Consider the following 25632-nt stretch of genomic DNA (forward strand, 5'->3'; position numbering starts at 1 on the left):
ACTGGCGAATCTTACGAGTGGTGAATTTGGAAACAAAAACAATCAAACTTGGGTTCAGTAAAAAGCAGAAAGCATTATTCCAGCTTTACATGACATACTCCGGAATGCATTAGTTTTAGTTGATCCTTTAAATTTAATCCCTTTAGCGTAATGAAATCTCTCAAAACTGGATAGTACATAGTACATAGTTTTGGGGCAAAGAATGGGCTGTCTACTGTCATGATCTGATTGGCCAGCAGAAACTCTGTGGGTTGAAATTGCAGTTAGATAGGAAGGGAAGTAGGAACTGATTGACTACCTCGGATTTTCTTCTGAGTGTTTCCTGCTAAACTCAGTAAAGGAAGAACATCTACAAAAGGAGTTGGAGTAGTTGCAGATTGGTTTAATTAAGAACCTGAAATATTTAGCTACCATAAGCAAAATCCAGTCTGAACCAACTACACAGTTAGCAAAATCAGTCTTTGATCAGATCAGTTTTTACACAGAAATCAAATGAAATTATACAGAATAGTGTGAAATAATCATTTACGGTAACTTCTGACCTAAACAGATGATCCACGGCACTGAACCTCACTATGGTAAGAAGTTATATAGCCTAACATCTAATCCTTAGTCTATGATTATGTCACTTGTGTGCTGGAAAGTGTAAAGCAGGCACTGGAGTAATAAGAAAGAGCAAGATACGCAGTGACTGACTGTGAAAGTATCCATGCCATTCCTCAAGTGTATGGTGGTAGTTGGTTATCTGACTTCACGTTGCACAGCTCTGGAGTTTCCAATGCGATGGTGTGTATCTCTCTTTGCTCTTCTTAATACACTCCCCAGTGGGCCTTCCTCCTCACTGCTCTCCTCGGAGCTGGAAATCCCTGTGCCTGTTCCTGTGCCTGTAGAAGGCCTTTCGTAAGGGTCACTTTGACATGAGATTTTCTCTTCTTGGCACTCTTGCCTGTGTGGAAGCTTAAGGCTTTCATTGAAGAAGGCAGAAGCCATGCATTCGGCCGCTGTCTTATCACAAGTGCATAGTAGTTTCTCGCACATGCTCCAACCAACACCTGAAAAAGAAGTTTCAGAATTGTTTGATAGAAGTTAAAGTTAGCCAATGTGTAATTTGCCATGGGAAAATGAGCTTTTGAAAAGAAAATTTTCAAATCTTTCTTGAATTTTAGTTTCCAAATTCACCTTTTGCCATCTAAATATAAGCCTGACACCAAGGTGCTGGACAACTGAAGGTGCGACTGGCTTTGGTAGAACTTGTGAATGTAAGGACACCAACAGCTGACTTCTGTCTCCAATCAAAAAATGTCTGAGTGTAGTTTTCTCAGCCTGACCAGGTCACTTCATACACAGTGGTGTAACACCCTTTATCTGTTCAGCCTGGAGAAGAGAAGGCTGCGTGGAGGCCTCATAGCAGCCTTCCAGTATCTGAAGGGGGCCTACAAGGATGCTGGGAATGGACTATTCATTAGGGACTGTAGTGTCAGGACAAGGGGTAACGGGTTCAAACTTAAACAGGGGAAGTTTAGATTGGATATAAGGAAGAAATTCTTTACTGTTAAGGTGGTGAGGCACTGGAATAGTTTGCCCAAGGAAGTTGTGAATGCACCATCCCTGGCGGTATTCAAGGCCAGGTTGGATGAGGCCTTGTGTGACATGGTTTAGTGTGGGGTGTCCCTGGGCATGGCAGGGGGGTTGGAACTAGATGATCTTAAGGTCCTTTCCAACCCTAAGTATTCTATGGTTCTATGATCTCAGCTAGGAAAAAAGCTCAGGTTTATAGTAAACATTGCAAATGTCTTGTAAGCTAAATTCTATAAACTCTATACTGAGCTCCAGCAGCTCACATGGTGGCATTTGGTCTGTAATGCTTCAATACACTATCATCAGGACAGTGGAAGTTTCCTCTACACAAACTTACAGTTTGGCTTATGATCAAAACACACAACTTCAGATCTTGAACTTCTTTCTGCATGACATCCAAGTTTCATAACTTGTTCTATACAACAGTGATGAGAGAAGCAGCACCTGAAATAAACAGGAGACGTAAGTGAAAAATACTTCCTACATCATGGAGTACTCACAATCATTTTACTTCTTTATTTTCAATGTTTGTTAAAACTAAAATCTCAGTTTTCGTACCGTGGAAGAATATTCTCCATCAAAAAGTAAAACAATCCAAGCTGTTCCTACTGTCCTCCCATACCTGTAGTTTTTTAAGGGGTTTTGGTTTAATTTTGATATATATTACAATTGTAACTGTGACCTATTAAGTGCTGTACTTAGTGGAGCCTTGATTTGGCCCCAGCTATTATGAACTTCCACACGAGGAGAGATTTTTAGTTTTAAATACAACACTGTCAAGGGAGATTACTTTGGTTGAATTCGCTTCATTGCTCCAGAATTCAAACTTAAACAAGGGAGATTTAGGTGAGATATGAGGAAGCCATTCTTAACTGTGAGGGTGGTGAGGCACTGGAACAGGCTGCCCAAATAAGCTGTGGCTGCCACATCCTTGGAGGTGTTCAAGGCCAGATTGGATGGGGCTTGAAACAACCTTGTCTAGTGGAAGGTGTCCCTGTCTATGGCATGGGGATTGGAACTGGATGAGCTTTAAGATCCCTTCCAACCCAAACCGTTTCATGATTCTGTGAATTCCTGCTCTTGGTCAGCCATGCCATGACAGCACATGATTGCCACACTAGGTCTCTTGGCTGCAGCTCTGGCATTCACTTGTGCTCTACACTCTTCTGAAAGACAGGGTGGCAAGGGTATATAACTCTTCATAAACCATTTTCCAAACCGCCTCTTAGCCAAGTTTCACAGCATCTTTTGATACACTCTTCCTTCTGCTCTACTTACTTCCCATCATTCTCCTTGCTTGAGTCAGTAAGTCTCTTCAAAACATTGATGTAATAATAGAATGTCTTAGTGACATCAAAGAATTTAATGTTTCATGTGTTTAAATGGATTTCTTTCACCCCCCAAAAAAAATGTAGGAGAAAAAAATGCGGCCTCACTACTGGTACGTAGCTATACAAGGCACAACAAAAGCAATACTGATCTTTGTTGGTCCATAGGCACCCAATAATACCCACAGGTAATAGCAGATTATAGAAGAGCCCACACCTGTCCAGTGCATCACTAGGATAACCTCTTCCTTCTTGGCCACAGTAGCAACCATAAGACTCAAATTCCTCTGGGCATTGCTCAGTTAAACAGAACAGCATTTCTCCTAGCTGGGGCAGCTCCCGCTTCGCTCTTCCATTTCCTCTCTCTTGCAGAAAGGTTAATCGCTCACATACTGTAAAGAAAAAAATGTTATTTGACACATTGTGTTTTCACTGTTTTGGGGGTTCTCGTGTGATGAGAGAAGAATTTTCAGAGCTATCAGAAACTTTCAGACAACTTTTTACTATTTCTAAATGACAGCTCCATTTCATGAACTATGGCTCTTAGATTAATACTGAGTAGAAGAGCAGAAGTGTGCAGGGGAAAGATGAAGACATAAATTACAAGTAAATTGGATTGCCTTTAGAGTACTATGTAATCCTTCATTGTTACATTTTTCTTCTGTAATATTCATTCGTAGTTGATCAAACCTATTCAGTAGTTTCTGTCTTGGCTGGTTCAGAAAAGACAGCCCTAACCTCTTGTGCTTGCACAGTGATGTGCAATGACTACGTTGCTGGAGAAAACTCCTCAGAGCGAGGAGCAGGAGAAGTTCCTTTTATTGCATCCGCTGCTTGTGAAATAAAGTAACTCAAAGACTCAATTACTGCCTAGAAACAAAATCAAGAGGAAACATTCAATGAGCTCAGTTTAGATCTGGTACTGTAGGAGAAGTGTACTTATAGCCTGATCATAAATAGTTTCTGTCAGTGTTAATGATAGCACATTGGGGAAAGAGGTTAAACTGTCCAAGTTTTTCGAGGTGAATGCATCTCCTGTTGTTCTTGTAAATACCAATACATAGGTCCTCGTCTAACTGGTTTAGAATAGCTACAATATTTATATGTAATATACATATACCTACCTCTAAATGTAGAGGTAGCTGAATATTTAATTTCATATAACTGGGAAAAAACACCAACATCATTTACCTTTTCCTGCAGGTTCATTGACTCTCCTGTCAGACAGTACCAGCTCCAGAGCTATTCCAGAAGAAGTTGTGCTCTGGCCACCCCTTGCAGGGCTTTCCTCTGGAGATAACATATGCATAGATTAGACTTGCAAAGGCTGTACCACAATCCATTGGCAGTCTCCTAGCATTTGTTTAATTCATAGTTGGAAGACTGTTCATTAATGATTAGTTAAGCTTTCCTGGTGGGTGTTGGACAATGAATTGTCCCTTCCAGTGTAGTCTGTGTTGTGCACTCTGTATTCCATGTAATCTATCCAGATGTAGGGAGAAAATAGTGTTATTCTACATATCTGTGAGAAATGCTGAATCTTCAGGTAGCTGTGAACAGGAACAGGGGACTGCTGTAAATTAGTATAAGCGTAATCATTTTTACTTGCCCTTTTCCTTTGTCCTTGCAGATATGGCTGCAGGAATCTTCTCTGTGGGAACAATTTTGACTTGCAGTGAGTTAACACCTCCTGGGAATGAGGCTGGGCTCGTGGTTATCTCTTCCATTGACACTACAGCTTCCGTAAATCTATCCTCCTCTGAATAAGCAGAAAGAGGAAAGTAGAAGACAACACAGGAAATAAACAGTAAGATTTTCATTTTAGATAATTGGTCAGAGTAATATCCTCAGGCAGAGCTGGTGCGAGTTGATGGTCATAGAGAAGAAACATTCAGGATGAAAATTGGGAAATAAAAGAGCATCCACACTGGTCATTTCTTCCCATCCTTTGCCTTTCAGAAGATAAGACTCTGGTTAAATACACCCAGTTTAACCGCTCTGTAGTTTTTAAACCTTATATGTTGCTGCAAATAATTGGGTTTGCTGGTTAGTCAGCCCTGCTGAGAGATGAAGTGCAAGGGGAGGTGTCATGAGATGTCATTTTCAGAGTAAACTGCCCAAAAAAAGGTGTCAGTTCACATGAGGGTGACAAACAGAAACATTAGTGAATGCAGGGAAATTACTTGACTGAAGCAGCGCTGGGCAACTAAAGAATGGCTGTGTAGTAACCACAAGGAAATGTCAAGGGGAAAATAAGTTGAGGTTTAATAGAAAGATAATTTTAAGGAGATTCTTTATCCTAAAAAATGGTATTTGTTTTTAGATTATCTGAGGCTTTATTGTTGAATGAGAATGTTTTGTTTCATTTGGGAATTACTTAATATCTCTTTTCTTTCTTTTTTTAAGCTTTTTTGTATAAGCTAATGTACATGAAAACAGGTCCTTTCCCACCCTAACTATTCTGTGATTCTGTGAAAAGAAATCAAATGGATTAATTTCACCTGAATGTCAATATGAAGAATGTGGCATTTCACAAACAAAATACTTGAAGAAAACTAGTGAACATGTGTTTCCATGCATTTAAAGCCTTTTCTTTTGCATTCCAAGGGTCAACTTATTAACTGGATTAATCTCAAATTCATTAAATTTGTCCCTCTGATGTTCTGGTTTCAGTATGTGTTGGAAATAACCTGTCATGTGATAAGAGAATAGATTAAAATAATGAAAATCCTGCTAAGAACACAACAAAGCCCATGAAAGGTTGAGGAAAGGGATCAATAGCAACATGCTAGTTTAATAGCTCGGCAAGGCGCACATTTTATGCCACTTTGACAGTGATGTGTTAAAATGAAAGCAATTCCTGCCAGATGTAGAAAATACAACTGGAGTTTGGGAAATGCACTTAGCTAAGAATAGATGGTGCAAATAACCTTCCAGGAGCCATGCAGGTCTGCAAGCAACACAGGTTTCTGACAGAGGAAAATAGTGATTTTGACCAGTGCTTAGTACAGCAATGCCAAATGTCTGTGGGGTGGGAGATATGGATACTGCTCAGACAATGTACTCAGTCAAAAAATGGCTGCTTTCTACACCCCATATTCAGGGCTTCTTGGTATTTTTCTGATGTGTTTGTCTACAGGAATGTTTCTTTCTACAAAAAAGGTGCTCCGCTTCCAGCGGTAGCTACTGGTGTGGCTGTGCTCAAAGTGCTAAGAATTGCAAAAGCTGAAGTAGGACTTACACTGAGAAAGAATTCTGTGAAATTCCATGTTAGAAAGGAGGAGGAAAAATCAAAATGAACCCTTCTGGCAGAGGTGCTATGAATGTAATTTAAAGGATCAACCATTATATCAGAAAATCTTATGTGAAGAGGTTTTTGCAAGTAATGAAGAATGCAAGTGAACGGCTGGAGGCAGCAAACAGCTGACACTTCACAGTCTGGCTTTATAGTTGGTGTGATCTGACCCTAATCTAAATGTTATTCTCTGGCAGCCCTGTTGTCACTGCATGGATTGTTAACTGTGATGCTTTTAGATGAAATATTGCTGTGCCAGTCAAAGAAGAAGGAAAGCTGAGAGTCACTGACCTTTTATTGAGAGGACGGGGGAAGCAGGAGCTGTAACTCTGTGGTCCCTTGTGGTAACTGCACAAAAAACAGAGGCATCATGGTGGTGACCTACCTGCTGCATTTCTGCAGTGAATTTTTGGGCTGAATTCACTGAAACATCATAAAGCTTAACGTCACTATCAGCCTTGTTTTATGAAGAGGGTGAAAAGCGAACTGGTTTGTTGAAGGATGTGCAAGTCAGTGGAAGAACCAGAGCGTTAACCAGAGTATTATCTAGAAATCCTGTGCTGCAGATTTTTAACTGTGACAGCACAGAGCTTCATAAACCAAAATCCAATTTCACCTGCAGAAAAGAGTGCCTGATTCATCAACAACAGTGTAATCAGACTCTTACCTCTGGCCCTGGAAGTCCCCAGGACCATCTCACTGGGCTCAAAGGAGTTCGCTGTTGAAAAACGAAAACGTAGACTCAGAAAACATGTTGCCACCACAAACTCTAATGAAAAGTCAAGCTGCTGAGAAAGCTTTTTCAGCAGTGCAGGAAGAGCTAGGCATTTCATATATAGCTATCTGCCTGTTTATATCAGCAGTGCATTGCTGCTTGTAAACAAAGTGATGCCGATAAAATAATCTTATTGCTGTATTCAAATAATGTGCTTTACAGCATAAATGTGACTGAAATAGCAAATACAATATTAAATTCATTTGACAGATGAATGCACTAAACAGGGTTAGGTATAAAATTTCACTGTTGCACACAGATGCCACATTTCTCATAAATATCTGCATTGAAAGTCAAGTATTTGCCTGCATTGAAAGTCAAGTATAATGGGCAGTTACAAGGCAAAATACTTCCCTAACCTCCAATTTAATTTTTTTTCCTGATAAAGTTATTTTGTCAGCTACCTTTTGATAAATTACAAGCATAGCTATCAAATGATCCAAAAGTTAATCTCTGCATCTTTTTCTTGCGTTAGGATTTTGTGATGTGACCAAGAATGTCTTTGCCATTGCTTCTAAGTAGTACTTAGCTTTGGTTTAATACAGTTTCCATGGTTGTTGATGGTGAAGCTCCTTTAGGCTTAAATGGAGAGACACTAGTTAAATGGGAAGTAGTTCTCCAAATGTTTCCTTCAAAGTCTGACTATTACGGTATCTGGTACGTTTTCAGCTTTCTGAAGTTCCTAATGCAGGTTTTTATCCCTTGGCACTATTTTGAGCCTTATGATGAGCGATTTCTCCTTAGAGACCATGAGTAATCATTTTTGCAGGAAGTAAAAGATTGCTACAGATGTGCAAATGCAGGTGCACTCACTCCTCCAGGAGTTCTCAGGTTTCTATTACCAAGCTTCCCAGCAGCAGCTAGAAAAACATGAGCCAATATTGGAGCCGCTGTTAGGTGAGAACAAGAAATATCCAGTAAAACCCCGCCATGATACAGGGGAGGTATGAAGAAACAGCCAGCACTTGCACTCGGCATAAAGCACCCTTGTTTTGTGGCACTTTTTTAAAAATAAAAAGAAAAACTGTTAAAGTCTGAAGGAATATTTCTTAAGAAAAAAAAAAAAAAGAAGGATGAAAAAGGAAGGGGAAAAAAAAAGAAGAAAACAATTCCATATGATTTCATGTGTTTTCATTATTCTAGATTCACAATTAGGGCAATGGCTCACTGAGAAACAAAGGAGAGCACACAACAACTTGAACCTGAGCTCTCAAGTTCCTCAAAAGTGTAACTTTCCACCTCTTCTCAAGTGGTCAAGTGATCAAAAACTGTGTAGATGAGGCCCGCAGTGACATGGTTTAGTGGTGGTCTTGGTAGTCCTGAGGTAGTGATTGATAATCTTAAAGGTCTTTTCCAACCTAGTTGATTCTATGGTGTTATGAGTGGTTGCTTGGTTGCACCCATCCAGTGCACAGTGCCTTGGTACTTGTTAGATACAAGGTCCCTGTACACAACACTGTGGTTTTGTTTGTGATTACAAGAGTGCATCAGCTAAATTTGACTATGGATCGTCAAAGACTGGTCTGTATTTCACTGCTGTGTGACTTGGAGGTTACTTACTAGGTGTCCCCCCCAGAACCACCTAGGACTTTGGATGACTTCTGCCCATGGCCGCTTGTGTTGTAGTGCACACCATGCAGGTGAAAAGTAAGTAGTACTCTCATACTACAGCAATGAGATTTTGTGAGCATCCATTCCTCAATAAGATAACTTGATTGTAGCAGTAAGAAATGATTGTCAGAAGAACCGCTTGGTCTCATGGTTTAGAAACTCACTCGGGAGGCACCAGAGTAACAGGGACTTCAGCCTGGATCTCTGCAAGTAAATAAACCACTGAAATGCTGGCTCATTTTCCACAAACCATGCTTGATCTTTCCTCATGCTACAGCTTGATCCTTTATAATCAAATGTCTCTTTAAAGACCAGAAGTATGCAACTGGCTGTGGGACCAGTGGTTGTCATCTACATAGCACATGTCTGCCAAATGGCTCACTTGCTTCTACCTGTGTTCTCAGGGATAAAAAAGGTCCGTTTTGATGAAAACAGGGTTTGTTGTGGAGTTCTTATTCTCAGCCCTTGGTAAACTTACTGTAAACACTGGTTAGGCACATTACATTAGGCACAAATTGAAAAACAGCACCTTCTCATTCAGCCTTGAATTCAATCGCAAAAACATTGTATCTACTTTTATGTCAATCCTTCTGGAAGGGCAGAAAGAAAGCAAACAGCTCATTCTTATGTTTATCCTTTCAGCTTTTGGGAGCTGAAAACAGTGCTTCCTGCCCTGCAAGTTGCAAACCTTCTTCCATGGATGCAGTTGCAGGCTGTGTTCCATCAGTCCCATGACGAAGTAAGCCTGCAGAAATAAAAGCATTCTTACTCCAGAGAGTCATGGCTTAGGATGCTCGTTAGACTGGATCTTGGCATAACATGATCAGAATGTAACTTATTCATAAATATTATTATTATTGTGCTTTTTGTATGGTTATTTTGTATATAAATATATAATATGTATATCATATTTATATTATATAAATATAGCAAATCCAAACCTAATTATTGATAATTACAGTAGCAGTATTAAAATCCTGCCTTACTATTTGTTCACTGCTGATACTAAATTCTACTCAGTAGCATGCACTATAGTAATAATCATCATAAAAGAATCCCTCAGTCTCTATCACGAAGAATTTTAGCCTAAACAAGAGGAACTGCCTGGTGAATGGCATTCTTTACATTCCCATTTCAGCAGGTACTTGGATACGTGGCCAATAGTGAAGGTATCAAGATAAAAATTAAATATTTAAATGCAAAGCTTAAATGTTTAAATCAAAACACTTGGTTAGGATGCTTGTTGGAGCAGGGCCCTAAATATGCATGAAAATAGAAAAGGATCCACCTGAAAATGCTTTTAAGTTGCTTTTAGTGAATTACTTCTTACATTATTTCTTAATGAAACTCGGGGCTCTCTTCTGAATTCCTTCTCAGAAAAAGGAGTCATTTGGCTGAAGTTGTCCTGTGCACCTGAGTAAACACTTGTCACCAAAATGGTGCTTTGGTTTATTGGGCTTTTTTTCTCTTCCTTTTATATTTTGGCATCTTGCTAAAACTTTGCTTCTCAGAAAGGAATCCATGGCCTCTAATAGGGTTATTTTTCTGAATATAAATTGGTCTCAGTTTAACACACTGCAGTCAATGAACCACAGAAATGAGCACGTACCCTCCGTGTGAAGTGTTGTCAGCTCTCTCTTGCTGGTGGTTTCTGAAAAAAGAGAAAGTTCTCTCGTCAACTAAAGTGTGAGGAGGGCGTTTGTCACTGTTCAATCTGAATAGGGCAAGTTCATGGGATTTATTCCTATCAGCAAAGGTTTAGGCAAATACATCCCCATTTTGTTCAACTTTTTCTCTGTAATGATGAATCTGCCAAAATCTTTTTCCTAGAAATTTGTCAGATGGGGTCATTATTTTTCTTTAAAAAGCCTGAACTGGCCAGAACTACACAGAAAGACAATAACAGGAGTGAACACTAAATAAAGATGTTTCATTCAAAGGACTTTACTTTTTCATTAAGAAATATAATCAGAAGCCTAAAATTAGCAGAGGTATTGAGTGAGCTAAAATTGAATCTATCTTTATCAGCAGAGCTAAAACCAGCGTGATTTTCCTGTTAGCACCTAACAATTTCCCCCTTATTTGTAATGTGTTGGAACTGCCACACTCTCTATTAGAGCCATCTGATCCCAGTCAAAGATTACTGGCTTACACAAAGCTATTTTCTGCCTTTGATGCACACGTTCTTGTGGCATTTTCTTCTCCATTGAACTATTCACAATGGGCTGCACATCCAGAGCCTGATATAGATGTCTGTATCCGTCCTTATTTAGCACTGGGGTGTGTGAATATGAGCCAAAGGCTTAGAAAAACTAGCATTGCTTTTTCACCTCTGTCTCAGCTTGGGAGTTCAAAGGTCTTCTCCCTTGCTGTGCTCTGATTGCAATTCATATGAATTAAGTTTTTAATTCAGCCCTGTTCCCACAGGGCAGGTATTCAGTCTTAGAAGGCTGTAATTTCAGCTACAGAGCACAGATCCATGTATGACAATGGAGATAAATATCCCCTTCATCTTTAGAGAGGATTTTGCCTTCCAAGATGAAAACCAAATAACGGAACAGAGTAGGTTTATTTTTGCTTTACCAGTTAGTTTTTACATAGTTTGAGGAATATTTGGGATATTTTGGCAGTTTGGCATTCCTGCTAGAGACCTCAGGGGTTCACTAATCATCCCAACTATCAGGTTGGCAAAATCATAGAATAATAATCATAGAATGGTTTGGGTTGGAAGGGACCTTAAAGCTCACCCAGTTCCAACCCCCTGCCATGGGCAGGGACACCTTCCACTAGGCCAGGTTGCTCAAAGCCGTGTCCAACCTGGCCTTGGACACTGCCAGGGATGGGGTGCAGGAGCTTCCTGAAATAAAAATTCCTTTGTATCTAACTGGAATTTCCCTGTTGCAGTTGTATCTCTTGACTCTTGTCCTGTTTCTGTGCATCTCCAGTAAGAGTCTGGCCCCGTCTCCACACCTCAATAGCCACACTACTGTTGAAGACAGAAAAGAGATCTACCCTGAGCCTCCTCCTCTTTCATCCTGTGCTTCAGCCCCCTCAGCAGGTCGGTAACCTCTCCTGGATGGGCTCCAGGACAGCAATTAGTCTACCTTCTTCTCTCTTGGAATTCACTTGAGTAGCAGTAAATGGAAAGGACACATGAAATGGAGAACAGGTCAGAGTGCCAGATTCATTGCAGGGAAGCGCCCAGCTACTGCTTCATTCTTGGGTCAGATTTGATGCCAGTGGAAAAACTGGCAGGAAGAGGCAGTCGATCAGGTCCTTATTATTACCTGTAACCAGAGGTGGACAAAAGGAAATATCCAGCCCATTCAAGGAAGAGTTAATATGTGCCTTCACAAAGCATTCAATAGAGTCTTTGTCACAGTTGCAGAGGAACTGTTCACAGGGATCCCCAGACTCTGGAAATAAAACAATGATCCAAACAAAGTACTATTGAAAAACCTTTTCCATCACCTGCTTTTTCCTCCCTGTAAGGTTTATGTCTATGTTCATTAGTGCAAACCCATTTATACTTTAATTTTTCACATTAAACACAGTCTAGTTTCACAGTCCAACACTAGTTGTGAAATGTCAATGTAGCCTGACACAGCTGGTTCCTTCTATAGAGCGTTAAGGACTGCAGAGCAGTGCTTTACTGCCTCTAGTTTTCCCATGGAAAACTTAATCCTGCTGATACTAGCTTTGACATTTCATGACTTCATTAATACATCACTCCTATCTCCAAGAATTCAAAGTCCAGATGCCAAGCTTTTCATGTAAGATGCGATTTACTTCTTCTAAAGGATACGAAACAGTTTCATAGGAAATGCTATTTTCCCACTTCAAAAACTTCTACCTTTTGGAGTTTCAAAGAACATTGACCTTTCATAACTGTCACCCTTATATTTCATATTTTTGATAGTTACTATTCTTTTAATGCACTTTGACCATTATAGATTGGCCTAAATAGCAAAAATGATTTAAATTTGGGACAAGAAAAGGAAATTAAATCAGATTGCTTAAGCAAGCTGTAAGGGTATTGGTGTGGGGATTCTTCTCGATTCTTCTCCTCTTTGCTGGTATCCTCAAATCATTTTCTAGCATATCATCTTTTCTGAGAGCCAATACTTCTTGAAATGTTATAGTAAAAATTATTAGGCATTAAAGAGCCACATTCCACATTTGCCAGGACGATACCAGCATTGCATGGAGTAGCTCCTATTGTAATGCCATTGTCTCTGTTGTCACTGGTGATACTGTTGTAGCTGAGGAGTGCATATAACCCTGTGAACAAATACTTTGAATCCCTCAATGTGTATAAAACTGAGGCCTTCAAGCTTAGGGAACTGTTTGTGAGGTCTTTCCCCAGCATCCACTGCATTTCTGATGTGTGGAGGTATCTCAAGCAATGCCCGTGGACCTGCAAGGTCAGGGAAGCCTCAGCCTGTTCATGGAGCCCTGGCAAGTTTCTACCTATTTGACTTCAGTTTCCCTGCCTAGTTGGGTTTTGATACCTCTGTGTATTCCCATTTCCATTCACTCCTGAGCAGAACACTTAATCCCTTAAAAATCCACATGAGGAGGTGGTTTCTGCTAAATTTATATATGACTTCCATGTGTAAAGCAAAACAAACTTCTTGGTCATGGTGAGGCTCCAGCATTAAGCTCCTGTGTTGGGTTAATCTTACCACAGGTCAGGTTTTCAGTAGAGCAGCTGACATCTGTAGAAATCTTTGATGGGTCCCATGCGCACTCCATCTCCATTGCTTCCTCATAGCATTTGCGGTGCTGGAAACAGCATCTTAAAGAATGAAATATCACACAGTGCACAGAAGTTAGTTCCAGTTCAAGCTCAGACTGCAATGTTCTCATGTTGCTGTTACTCAAGAATGCAAAAGTTGCTAAATAAGAAAAAAAGGTTCTCCGTGTGGTCCCTAGACACAAGAAAGACCGAGTACTACTTTCCCCTAAGTCAGTCTAGTGGGATAAGTACAGCTGGATGCAAAACTCAATGGTGGGATCAGGCTGTGGGAGATAACGCTTGCATTTGTGTCCTGTTGCAGTACCTGAGTTCTTACAAGGAGTCCACAGGTAGTTTAAATGAGAAATCCACAGTCAGTATCCAAATACCGACCCACAGTGCTCACTCCCAAACAGCGCTTCATGGCTCCGCTCTAAAGGTCTTGGATCCAGCCCTGGCACAACCTTTCTCACTGCAGATTTGGAGAACTACACAGAGCCTGTCACTCACCAAGGGTTATTGTCTCTGCAGTGCCTTGTGAATCCCTGCATCTCATTGAGGATATATAAATCTGTGCAGTGTTACCCTCTGTTTCTTGTACTTTCTCTGCTATGGAACAAGCAGAATAAAAATATAGCCATAGGAAGGAGCCACAAATGCCTGAAATGCAAACCTCAAAGCCTGCGTGACCACTTTAGCTGTGAATAGGAATGAAAGTCAACTAAAACAAGCAGCTATTCATCAATCATCTCTTCAGCTGTTCTTGAACAAAGTCATCTTCTATATTATAACAGCATCTGTGTGCACTCACATCAGCTATAAATGAAACATCAGTAAAACATTCAGTCATCATTTACCCCATATAAAAATGTTACAAAGATAAAGCAGGGGCTTGCTGCTAGATTTAGACTGAAATATCCTCATTTCAGAGAAACAGACTCAGAACATGGGGCTGTTATTGAATTGCCATTGGTCTTGTCCACACTGAATGCAGAGACAACATTAACACTCAGACCCAGCATCTGCTGCCAGGAATCACGATGCCACGCGATCATGATGTAAGGAGTTAAATTTAACTAAGCTGATGTGGGATTTTTGTTAAAGACACAGTGAATGTGTTGTTACACATCACCCACTGCCCTGCATATGCATCTAATGTGGATTGAAGCGTTCCTGCACCGACCAGAGCAAGGAGCAAACAGGCTCCCTTCTAGGCTAGACATTAACTTTCTCACTTCCTTTATTTAGGAAGCATTTAATATTTAATCACTTACTATATTAATAAATTATTGCAATATCCCTCACAACCATGGAAGCGATCCAAGTCCTAACCACAATCACACTTTTGACTTGTTGAAAGGCATCGGTGATGAGGTTCGCTTAGGTTGCCAGCAGCGGATCAGAGCTCATGAATAGCAACCCTAACTATTCTGTGATTCTACAATAGCGTTATCCCAGATGATGAAGTTTCAAAGCCCAGTTTCTTGCACTTCAGGGTCTCTACTGCCTATTGGTTGTTTTTCCTGCTGTAACCTGGTTTAGGAGACTGCTGGAATGTATTGAGCAAAGGTGAGGGCAAATAGCATTCAACAGAGAGTCTCTGATGGTTCCTCCACACCACAAACGCTACTATGCCTTGTTTCAGAGGTGAGGGTGAAGTCTGTAAGCTCCATCAGGAACAGAGCTGATGAAATGTGTCAAGACCCGTTCCTGTCTCTGCCTGAGATCTAGTGAGGTGTCAGCTCTTAAAAGCTCCTTTAACCGCACAATTGTACAAACTTCCTGAAGTTCTTGTTTGTTTGAAGCATCACAATCACATCAACCCTGCAACAGTTAATCAGAAAATATACTGGCTTTCCCTTTGCAAGAAGGGAATTGTAAGATGTGGATTGTCCTCTGGACATGGTTCTCTTTCTCCATTGACTATGGAGGCTCCTAATGGAGCCCATGGACTGGGCTTCTAATTTAGATAAGCAATAAACTACTCTGGGAAATGGGAAAAGGTTGGTACAAACCTTTTCCAGTGCCTTAAAACCCTACAGTGAGATGTTCAGCCCCTGTTTATGAAACAGAAATGGCACTGACAAAATCTGAGGTCTGCAAAACTAGTTTCCAAGAAATAAAGTTAGTGAGAAGATTGCGACACACTAGCAACCATGTCTGACAAAAACAGCCACTGGTTTGATGCTCAACTGAACCAAAGGCGTATCTGCGTCAGTGGCAAAACAATAATCAGTTTCCATTTACTGCAACGTGCAGTGGGGTTGCCATGCTGCTAAGAAAACCTCACCGCAGGGCTGCTAACCCATCTGTAAACACTAAGAGACTCTGTGGATGGTACTTGGACAAACCTGCTGATAAATCATTCAGCCCTTTCTGTATTTATGCTGCTCTGCATTAAAATGAAGCTAAGTAAAGCAAAAGCCCAGGTGCTCAGCTCCACGGGTATCAATGCATTGAACTGATTTGAGCTCTCGTTTCAGCATGTCATCATGAGCGCTCAGAAAAGTTTTCTTAAGAAGTCCCATGGGATTTTTCCAATAGCAGGGTTATATTTTCATTTTCCCAGCCGTCCCATGCTGGAAAGTTGAATGGATTCATTTCCATCTAGCTATAGGCACTAGCCCTTTCTGAGCCACTGCTGTCTTCACCCAGGGCATTAATACATTACATTGTTGGAAGAAACTTTTTTTCTATTTAGACATGGATCCTGATTCGCTTTGAATTTCTTTTCACACCTCACACTGACATAAGTGAATAACCATTTGATTGTCCCGGCCTGAAAGTACATTTCTTCTCATTAGCCCAGACAGGGTCTGCGGCAGCATCTCTCCAAAGCACAGAGAGGAGCTTGGATGGTTTAGTTCCTGGTGCACGATACTGGGAAGAGCCATTGAGTGACATTGTTCTGCTCTGCTCCTGGATGCTTCAGTGTTTACAATGCAGGTATTCAGGGCAAGATCTACTTAATGTCCTAACTGCTACTTGAAGTCATACTCACCTGTAAACTGATTCTGTTGATGCTTAAATCCCCTTCAGATGCCAACATTTTCATTATAGCCCACTATGACCTTACACTGCTCCCAATACCAACTCTTTGGTAAGATTGTAAAGTCACTAAACCCCTCGGATTAATGCTCTCCCACTCACCTTAATAACAGGCCTTCCAGTTTTTGGCACCAATTGAAGGGTGAGACAGAATTCCCCAGTACAAAGAAAATGTGTCCAGAACTTAAAGAATTTGGAACTTCGGGGTAAGATTTGTCAAGGAGATGGGTATGGTGTTTATTTATGCTACTGCATTAGTAACCCATATTTGCAACCACTTTAAATCAGCTGTGCCATCAGAGCTGCACTAGTGGAATTGTATGCAGGTGTGGGGGACTCTGCTTTTATCTCTAGGATGGGACTATTTCTCCCCAGTGAAGCGTGGTGAGATGAATTGATTCTGAGCTATGAAGAAAAAGTAGCAAGTGGATCATTATATGCTATAGATTATGACCACCTCGACTTCATTTGTTTCCAAGCCATGGTGTAAGGCAATTGGTATGGGGTGTTGGCCCAGCAAAATGATAGTGCTGATGAGCAGGTAGGAAAAACATAGGACAGGGCTAATAAACCGGAGCTGAAATTGTCTTTTGTAGGTCATATCAGATACTTAGGTTGTGTGTGATGAATAGATTCAACAGGGGTGGAAAGTGTTTATAATAACTCTGAATGAAACTCTTTTCTTACAACCGTCCTTAAATTGTTTAGGCAAGTGTTACACTTTGGGTCATCTGAGCATGAGGGCACTGGCAGCCTATCAGAGCAGAAGAGGCTAACACTTACTCATCAGCTTCATCCACAGGGAGTCCTTCCATCTCAAACCTGCAAGAGCAACCATAGTCTTCAAAATCCCTGGGACAAAGCCCAGTAACACATTTCATTTTGTTCACAAAGTTGAGCAGGGCAGGGAAGTTTGTGAAGATGGACTGTAACCAGGTGAAGTGAGAACCCAGGCAGTCTGTAAGGAGAACAGCCACAAAATGCATGGTCAGTGGAGGTGAGCCTGGTGTGGGTCACACGAGTGATGAAAACAGAGCCTAAACAAGGCAGCAACATTGAGCAATGCTTGAAACTTGTCCTTAAAACATGACAACACTTAACAGTATTTAGTATTGTAGTCCTTGGGGAAATCTACAACCTCAGTAATCCGTGTTCCTTTTCAGTGTATATAAGAGGAAACGCTTCTATAAAATAGAAATTCAGTGCTCAAGTACAGCTGGAACACATACTTACCAAAAAATAAGGCAACACTTTCCACATTTTGAAAGACTCCATTGAAGAATGTGGCATTGTCTGAATGAAAAAATAAACAAACCACACTTCTTTTTAAAAGGTAAATGACAAGAACTGTCCCCAGACTGCCCCTGATCCTGCTTCAGTTGCTAAACCAGTTTGAGATCAGGGGTACTAGCTGTTCGCTGACAGCACGCGCCGCTGCCATGCTTCTCAAGTGCAAGCAATTCCCCACTGCCGTGCAATAGTGTGGAAAGTAAAGCTTAAACCATTCTTACTGAGGATTCTTTCAGGTGTGTCAAGAAGCTCTGGCAGGAATGCTGGCTTCCCCAGTCCTTGGCCACCTGCTTCAGCAAACACATTTGAGAAGAAAAAGATTTAAATATAAATAAAAACAACAAATCAAGACCATATACCTGCTTCATTGTGACACATACACTGCAAGCGTTTCAAATACCTTCCTACACTACTGAGGTGCTTTATCAAAGCCATGAAACACTTGCTTGGCTCCATCCACACCCAGAAAACCCCGGAAGCATACTGGTAAGTCACATTGACTGCAGCTTAAAAAGCAGTCCTCTGTTAAACTGAGGTATTGCTGGTGAGGATGTGCTAACCCTCATGTGTTAGATGTGTTAACTCTTCTGAAGAGCAGCACTTACTGGGATATATCCATAGAAGTGTATAACACTGGTTTGGTTGCCCAACTACTTTCATTGTCCCAAAGGTTTCTACTCTGCAATCCTGTGCTCTTATTTGAAGCATGGTTGGAACTAGATGATTGTAAGGTCCTTTCCAACCCTAACTATTCCATGATTCTATGATTTTATGGTTGTTTGAAGTCAACAGTTTTCATTTTTCTGAGTCCTTATTGCTTCTCTTCCCAAACTATTTTTTTCTTAATTATATTTTTCCTTTTGAAGATACTGTGATATATTTTATTTCTATTTGCCATGTCCTGAACAAGGGTGAAATCAAGACTTGTTCTCTCCCTTTCCACTTTTTCCCTTTCTTATTTTTTGCATTATTTTAGGAGAGAATGAGTTACTTTGGATATATTTAAACCAAACTTTCTTTTTTCTTTTAAGGTATTAAGGGTATTTAATGGCTCAAGGTTCTAAAAACTAAAGAAAAACCCTAATGTTAAATTCATGGCATATCTTATATCTCAGAAGCACTGGCATTAGGAAAGCTGTCTGTGGTCTCTATGAAAGATTCTGGGAAAGAGCTGACAGTTATCTTGCCAATCTGCTGCATTTCCCTGCCATAAATGTAAGTGTAAGAGAGCGAAGTATTGGGGTTTATAGATATAGAAGGCTTAAAGCTACGTTTAGCAAAAGATTAGGAAAAAAATAGGACCTTTTCCTTATATCATATATAAGTATCTTCTCAGGATGTCTACAACTTTTGTGTAGTGAACAAGATGTTCATGGTAAGAGCCGTATGCTTCCAGCAACTCATTTCTCAAGTTTAGTGGCAGAATATGGATATGGCGTTGAGGGAGGCAGGAAGAGTTTGTTCCTTCTTCTGTTTTTCTTTTCCTGAAAGTCTTGCTCACGATGAAAAGCTTTTAGAAGACCAGCAATCCATTAGAAATGCCCTTCACTGCAGCAGGTCTGAGGGGACAGACTGCTTTCCACAAACCACACAACAAATCCTGATGAAGAGTGGCCTTTTCACACAGCTGAAGCAGGTCTGTTGAAAGCTTGACAGCCAGGAATAAATCAGATGCAAGCAAAGCAATGGTGTGCCTTGCAAAATAAACAGCACTGAATGCTATGTATTTGTACACACGCTTGCTAAAGAAAAATTGCCCCTTATTTTTGGCTTAAAGCCTGTATTTCCTCTGCAATGACGAACATTCTTTTCTCAGGCCATATTCTATCAAGCACATCTAGAGCCATGTTTTGGCACACTGCGTAATATCATGGTTCAGACTCAGTGTCTGTTGATGCCAGTGATCATTCAGACCTTTCAGCAAAACTTTGGAAAACATGAAAATCTCATTGAGTTGCAATGAGACAGAGAGAATTGATAAAGCCACGTTACAGAGCTGCTGAAGTTGTGATTGCTCCAGCATCCTTCACTTGTGCTTAGTTCTTCTCAGCAAACTTACTTTGCACATACCCAATTAACACATGCATGTTCGAAGCTCCCCTAGAGACAAATCTCTGTCACAGGGTCAGCAGCTCAGTAAACTTGTGGCTCTTCTAATCCTTTCATTACAAAGAACCATATTTCTAGTTGTCACTAAGTCAAGATCAATGAGCCAACGTTTGCCAATAAGATTGCTTCATTTTATTTGAATTGTCATGGGACGGACAAAGAGAAAATACTTTCTGGATGAATTATTCTCTTTTCTTCTTTTACTGTCATGTCTTTTGGTCCTGTGTTGTTTCCTGCTAAGCCAGTGAAAGATTGCACTATGAAACTCAGTCCTTCTAACCTCAGAAGATACTGGGGATGTCAACTTCTCTTTCTTTTCCCTAAAACCTGCTAACTGACTTGTCACATATCCCGAGGAGACTCGTATGATACATCAGCTCTTGGGCTTTTCAGTTGTGTACCTTATCCACAGGCCTTTCAGACACACGTAAAAACTTTTCTAGACTGTGCCTGTGATGTTGGCACTCTGGCAATGCTTTTCTGCAGCGTTACCTGATAAAAGCCCATCAAAAAAAAACCATCAGTGCACCTCCAGGTGTGTTTTGCAATTGTGGCTAATTAAAATGTCATCATTTAGGGCATGGATGAAGTCATTATAATCCTCAGGGAGCAGAAACCTTAACAGTGCCAGCATAACTCAGGCAGCAGCAAACCCAACTTGTTTGATTTATTCAAGGTAAATCACATTAGGTTCTCAAAGATGCCAGTTCATGCACAGATACTTGCTTTAGTCTCAAAGCAGAGATCAGCAGAATAGATGCCACATAAATATAAATCAACAATCCTCTCCAAACCTAAAAAGAGTAACATTTTAAATCTTTGACCTCAGATTGTGCTTAGCTGGGGGAAAAGACTATGAAAACTGTGGCACAGTGTTTGAGGTTTGGTGAGAAATCTCTTTTAAACATTATGTAGACAAATTTCTGAGTGTCCAGATATTACTGAGTGCTCTAGATATTATCAATATATAGTTCCCTTCACATCTGGGGACTAAATATCCCTTTACTCATAATGGATAAATGGTGTAGGTATTTTGGCGTTCTCTGTCACTGCACTGGGAAATGCTAATACTCTTTCAGATTTCTATTCATATAGTAGGAGTCTTAAGGTTCAGCTATATCAATATATTTTATCCCATATGTTTTCTATTAGAACTTCTTTTTTACTGACTTCTAATGCATGCAGCCCCTGAGAAGAGAGGTGACAGGTGAAACTGAAGTAGATGAGTGCAGAATTTAGTCTATGCCAAGGTGCTGATCTTTCTTTTCCCTTTAGAAATAACCCCATGGAGTGACTAGAAATGGTGTTAGACCTTCCAAGAGTCCTTCTCTTCACCTGCACACTGCTACTCACAGCGCAGGGACTGAAGAGATTTGAAGCATTTGCCCACCCCTGTCACTGGGAAGCTCGTTCACCCATGACAAGAAAATCTGAAGAGTTATGCGAAGAAAATTATTTGTAATAAAATTTGAAGGAGAAGCTTTATCTGAACACGAGTTATATTTCAGGATGCATTGAATGGTTTGGAGAATTTAGACAATACACGTGTGTTGAATGAGTAGAATCTCTTTATTTTTAACTTGTAACTTTTTTGGGGTCTAGAGGACTTAAATAATAACCAAATGGTAGCAGAAAGAGAGTTGCAGTTTATTTGGTTGTATTTTTGATCCCACTAAATGTTTCTTGCTACACTACAAGTCCTGAGAAAAATCCATTTTATAAGAACTCCATAGATAAACTTATTTAAATGTATTTGAGCATTGAACATCAGGTTTGAGGGGACAGAAGGTGTTCTTCTAAAGGATTGTTTCTGAATGCGCAAACTTACAACAGTATTTAGACATAAATTTCAAATAATCATAAAAATACGTTGCCACTTACCACTGTACAACATCACTGACATAGACAACAGCAGGATTGCAATCATTTTAGTCCAAAGACAAGAAACAGTCACACAGCAGACCGGTGTGCCTGGGGAGTTAAGTAAAATATTAAGCAGAACGTTATCTCTTGAAACTGGGAGTAGGAAGACATCAGCTTAGAAAATCATTGTTTCGTAGCCTGGCTATGTTTCTGCTAGATACAATTTAGTTATTACCCTTATAGTAAATGCACATATTATGACAATGGTGAGCCTTATGTATCCTTCAGATTTTACCAATGTCCTCCATAAACAATACTTATTTCAGTATTGCTTTAGGTGAGTCAACAGGCTCAGCCAAAGCACCACAGACAGGGAGAGTTCATTTAGCAATAGAATGGTGTACTTGAAGTTTCTTTTATTTTACGAACAGTTTTTACATCTTATTTGATCTAACAGGATATTTAAACAGTTCTTTAATTCTTTAAATTCTTTAAATTGTTTAAACAATTATGTTTAAATGCAGATATTGTGAAACACCGTGTAAATCAAGAGACATTCTGGGATTACTACCTTTGAACCCAGTTAATCTGCAATTCATTATACCAATTTTCTTCACATCACAAAAATCTCCCCCACTCTCTAGTCAAACATTTACTCTAATCTGCATTGAGACTGGTCTAATGCATTATGTCTTTTCCTAATGATAAACATGTTGTTAAGAGCTTTAAGTTCTGGGTGTGCTTGTCCTTCCATAAATGTATGGAAAGAATTTTTCTGAAGCCTTGCCCTAGTATTTACTAACTGACAGATAATGAGTTGGTTTTGATCTGTACTCCCTGGTTTAGAATGATTTTCTAAGTCAAGCATGGAATTTTTTGCAGCCAAATAAATATTTATCAGTTTTCAAATATTTATATACTGCTGATTATCTGCTCTCCTATTGTCAAATATCACATGAATTCCTATTAAAAAAATATTATTTCATTAGGAAGTGAGATTATAAATCTAACAGCTCTGAATACTTATATAGTCTGCTATCCCAAATCTCTTACCTACACTTCAGTCTACAACTCCACAGTCCCAAATAGTTTATTCTACATTGTTTCCTTCCTGATTCCTGCGTTATACAGTGCATCTAGAAAGGCTTACCTTGAGGGATATTATTCAAAAGCAGTTGGATGGAGGACAAATGGATTTCAGCATAGCCAGTACTAAGTTATTTATACCCACTTGGATATATACCTCACCCATGTGATCACTTCCTTTATCAAACCCACTTCAACGTTTATTAATTAATTCTTCCATAAGATTCCTTAGAGTCATTATGCTTACAGTGTATTTTAGTAATGTAGCTCCAGCCATGTAAAGGATCTATACTAGGAATTCTGTTCTGCAGGTGCATTCACTGTATAATAACCTTGCCTAATACTCTTGGCTGTAATTAAATAACAATCATCTCATTGTTATTAATCACTCACAAAATCTCTGGGGCATGTGAATATGGCTTTAATAGCTTAGCAAGAGGTAGTGCTCAGTGATGAAAGATGAGTGAAAATTTACACAGCTTTAAACACTGGCATTCCTCAGGGTTGAGAAGTCTTCTCTCATCTATCCACAGTGGCTCTGATCCAAAGCTGAGTGAAATCCAGGGGAAGGTTGAGTCAATGAGCTTTGGGAAGGCTTCTCCTCATCGGGAAGATGTGCTTTCTGCCACGGTCAGACACCACAACCCTTCACAGGTGCCATTAACAAAGGCAAACTCTCCACTGAGTTTTAGTATGGAAAAGTGAGAAGTCCAACAAACTGGAAATTGTAGATATACATACATGGACAGAAAGCTTGAGTCCTCCAAGACCTTCAGAAAGCCCTTTGACACTGTCTCCACTAAGATCCTCCTAGAGAAGCTGTTGACATATGGGCTGAATGAGCCCAGTAATGTGGGTTGAAAACTGGCTGAATAGAGGGTAGTGATCAGCAGCACAAAGTCTGGTTGGAGGCCAGTGTCTGTCAGTATGGGTGTCCAGGTCTGGGCTCCTCAGTACGCGACAGACATGGACAAACTTGAGACAATCCAGGGAAGGGCCATAAAGATAATTAAGGGACTAATTTCTGTGTGAAAGCAGCACTTGTCATCTCTCATATGAGGAGGGCTGAGAGCTGAGACTCTTCAACATAGGAAGGCCCAGGGGGATGTAATCAATGTATATAAATACGTGAAGAGAGGGTGCTCAGTGACATGACAAAAGGTTCCCTCTGAACTCAGAAAATGCCTTTTTACTGTGAGGGGGACCAACCACTGACACAGGAAGCCCAGAGAGCTTGTGGAGCCTCCCTCTCCCTCCCCTCCTTTGGAGACGTTCCAAAGCCGTGTGGACATGGCTTTGGAATCACAGACATTTGCAATCACTAGGCATGTGGGCAACTGGCTCTAGGTAGCCTTGCTTGGGCAGAGGGAGTGGAACAAATGACCTCTTGAGGGGCCTTCCAACCTCAACCATTCTGTGATTCCGTGATGCTCTATTGATTCAGTACTGACACGCTGACAGGGAATGACAGGGTCCAGCCATAACATTTCTGTGACCAGACTTACCAAGGAACATTACAGAAGAATAAAACATGGCAGAAATTATGTGTTAATGATATAAAAATTCGTTTTCATGTGGGTTTTGGTGTCTCCATTTGCAGTATCCAGGGATTGTCCAAAGAGCATTTTCACTACTTGGGAGAACATTTTCAGCTTGACTGACATAGAGGGCTTGACTGAGCATAATAATGACCATGAGTCCTCTGACGTACTGATTTGTCCATATACCACCATCATTTCTGTACTTCTGCCAAACATGCATAGAGGTTTTTCAGGACTGAAAATCATGGAATATGGGAAACAAATACATTTTCTAAGGGCAGCCAATGTGTTCACTATTTTCATGGAACTTTTTCATTCTTATTTTGAAGTTTTTCTCAGTAATTGTCATTATTCCCCTGGGAAAGCCAAACGTAAGTCTAACATAGCTGTGACAAGAAGGTTGTCATTCAGGACAAGTACCATTAATCCTTTCTCAGCTCCTTTCACAAGATACCCATTACCATGTGATACCTTCTAATTCTGTCCCCATGAACATGCTTGGGCAGTAGATCTCAGGCCTTTCCAGGACATTAGAGTGGAGATGGCTGTGACCTACCCCAGTGCCAGACATGGCTCAGGTACAACCTATTGCACTACACAGGCCAGCATGCTGTCTGAGGGCTTGTATTCCTGAAGGAAAAACACAGAGTGATTTTTTCTACACACGGAAGTGCCCTTTAGCGTGGAGACCAGTGCTACAGCTCAGAGCTGATTAAACTTCTTAAACTAATAATAAAACACGTTTTAGAAAGGGAAGCCTTTCCCAAAAATACTTTTCTTTTTGATACTTTTTAATCAAACCTAAGAAACCCCACAAAGTTAAACTGACTTTAATGATCGTTTTCTGCCCTTATGTTCTAGTTTCCACATCCTTCTGCCTGAGTTCTCCAAAAACTTAATGATAAAAATGCATGAAATAATACGAATGGTTTTCTTTTAAATCACGTCTTCAGGTTTTAAGATGGTTTTGTGAGATTTAAAAGCAAATCAGTTGCACAAAGATGTAATTCACTCAGCTCCTCACAGCAGAGCTGGTCTGCCTTGGGTGAGGAGAGGTGCCACAGAATGATATCTCTCCACAGCACTGCAGTACCCCGGCCATGTTAGTATCCTCAATTCATATGTTCTTTGTATTGATATTCCTCTCTTCCACTGGCTAACATTTGGTATCAACTGTAATTGGTGCTACTCCAATCTATCCTGCTCTTTCATACGACAGAAATGCTTCCGTCATGCTATTGGGCACAACAGGGAAATGTATTTTGCAAGAGCAATGCTGCATCCCACCTCTCCGTGGGGGCATCATTCCCTATGGTGCCACCTTTCTTTTTGGCTTTATATTACTTTGAACACATATTTCTTTAGTGAAA

General features: G+C 40.3%; 1 protein-coding gene across 1 annotated transcript; it reads right to left on the bottom strand.

Moving 5' to 3' along the window:
- Positions 1-741: 741 nt before the first annotated feature.
- OC90 (otoconin 90) lies at positions 742-19750 on the bottom strand (the record flags this gene model as incomplete). Its single annotated transcript, XM_080609733.1, has 14 exons — positions 742-1052; positions 1916-2022; positions 3124-3298; positions 4098-4196; positions 4516-4665; positions 6818-6919; positions 9276-9332; positions 10197-10238; positions 11875-12003; positions 13273-13385; positions 17157-17331; positions 17607-17666; positions 17885-17950; positions 19723-19750. 14 exons carry the CDS (start codon positions 19748-19750, stop codon positions 742-744), a joined length of 1614 nt encoding a protein of 537 aa, XP_080465859.1.
- Between the last annotated feature and the right edge of the window lie 5882 nt (positions 19751-25632).

The sequence above is a fragment of the Psittacula echo genome (assembly GCF_963264785.1).
Source record: "Psittacula echo genome assembly, chromosome: 2".
Lineage (NCBI taxonomy): Eukaryota > Metazoa > Chordata > Aves > Psittaciformes > Psittacidae > Psittacula > Psittacula echo.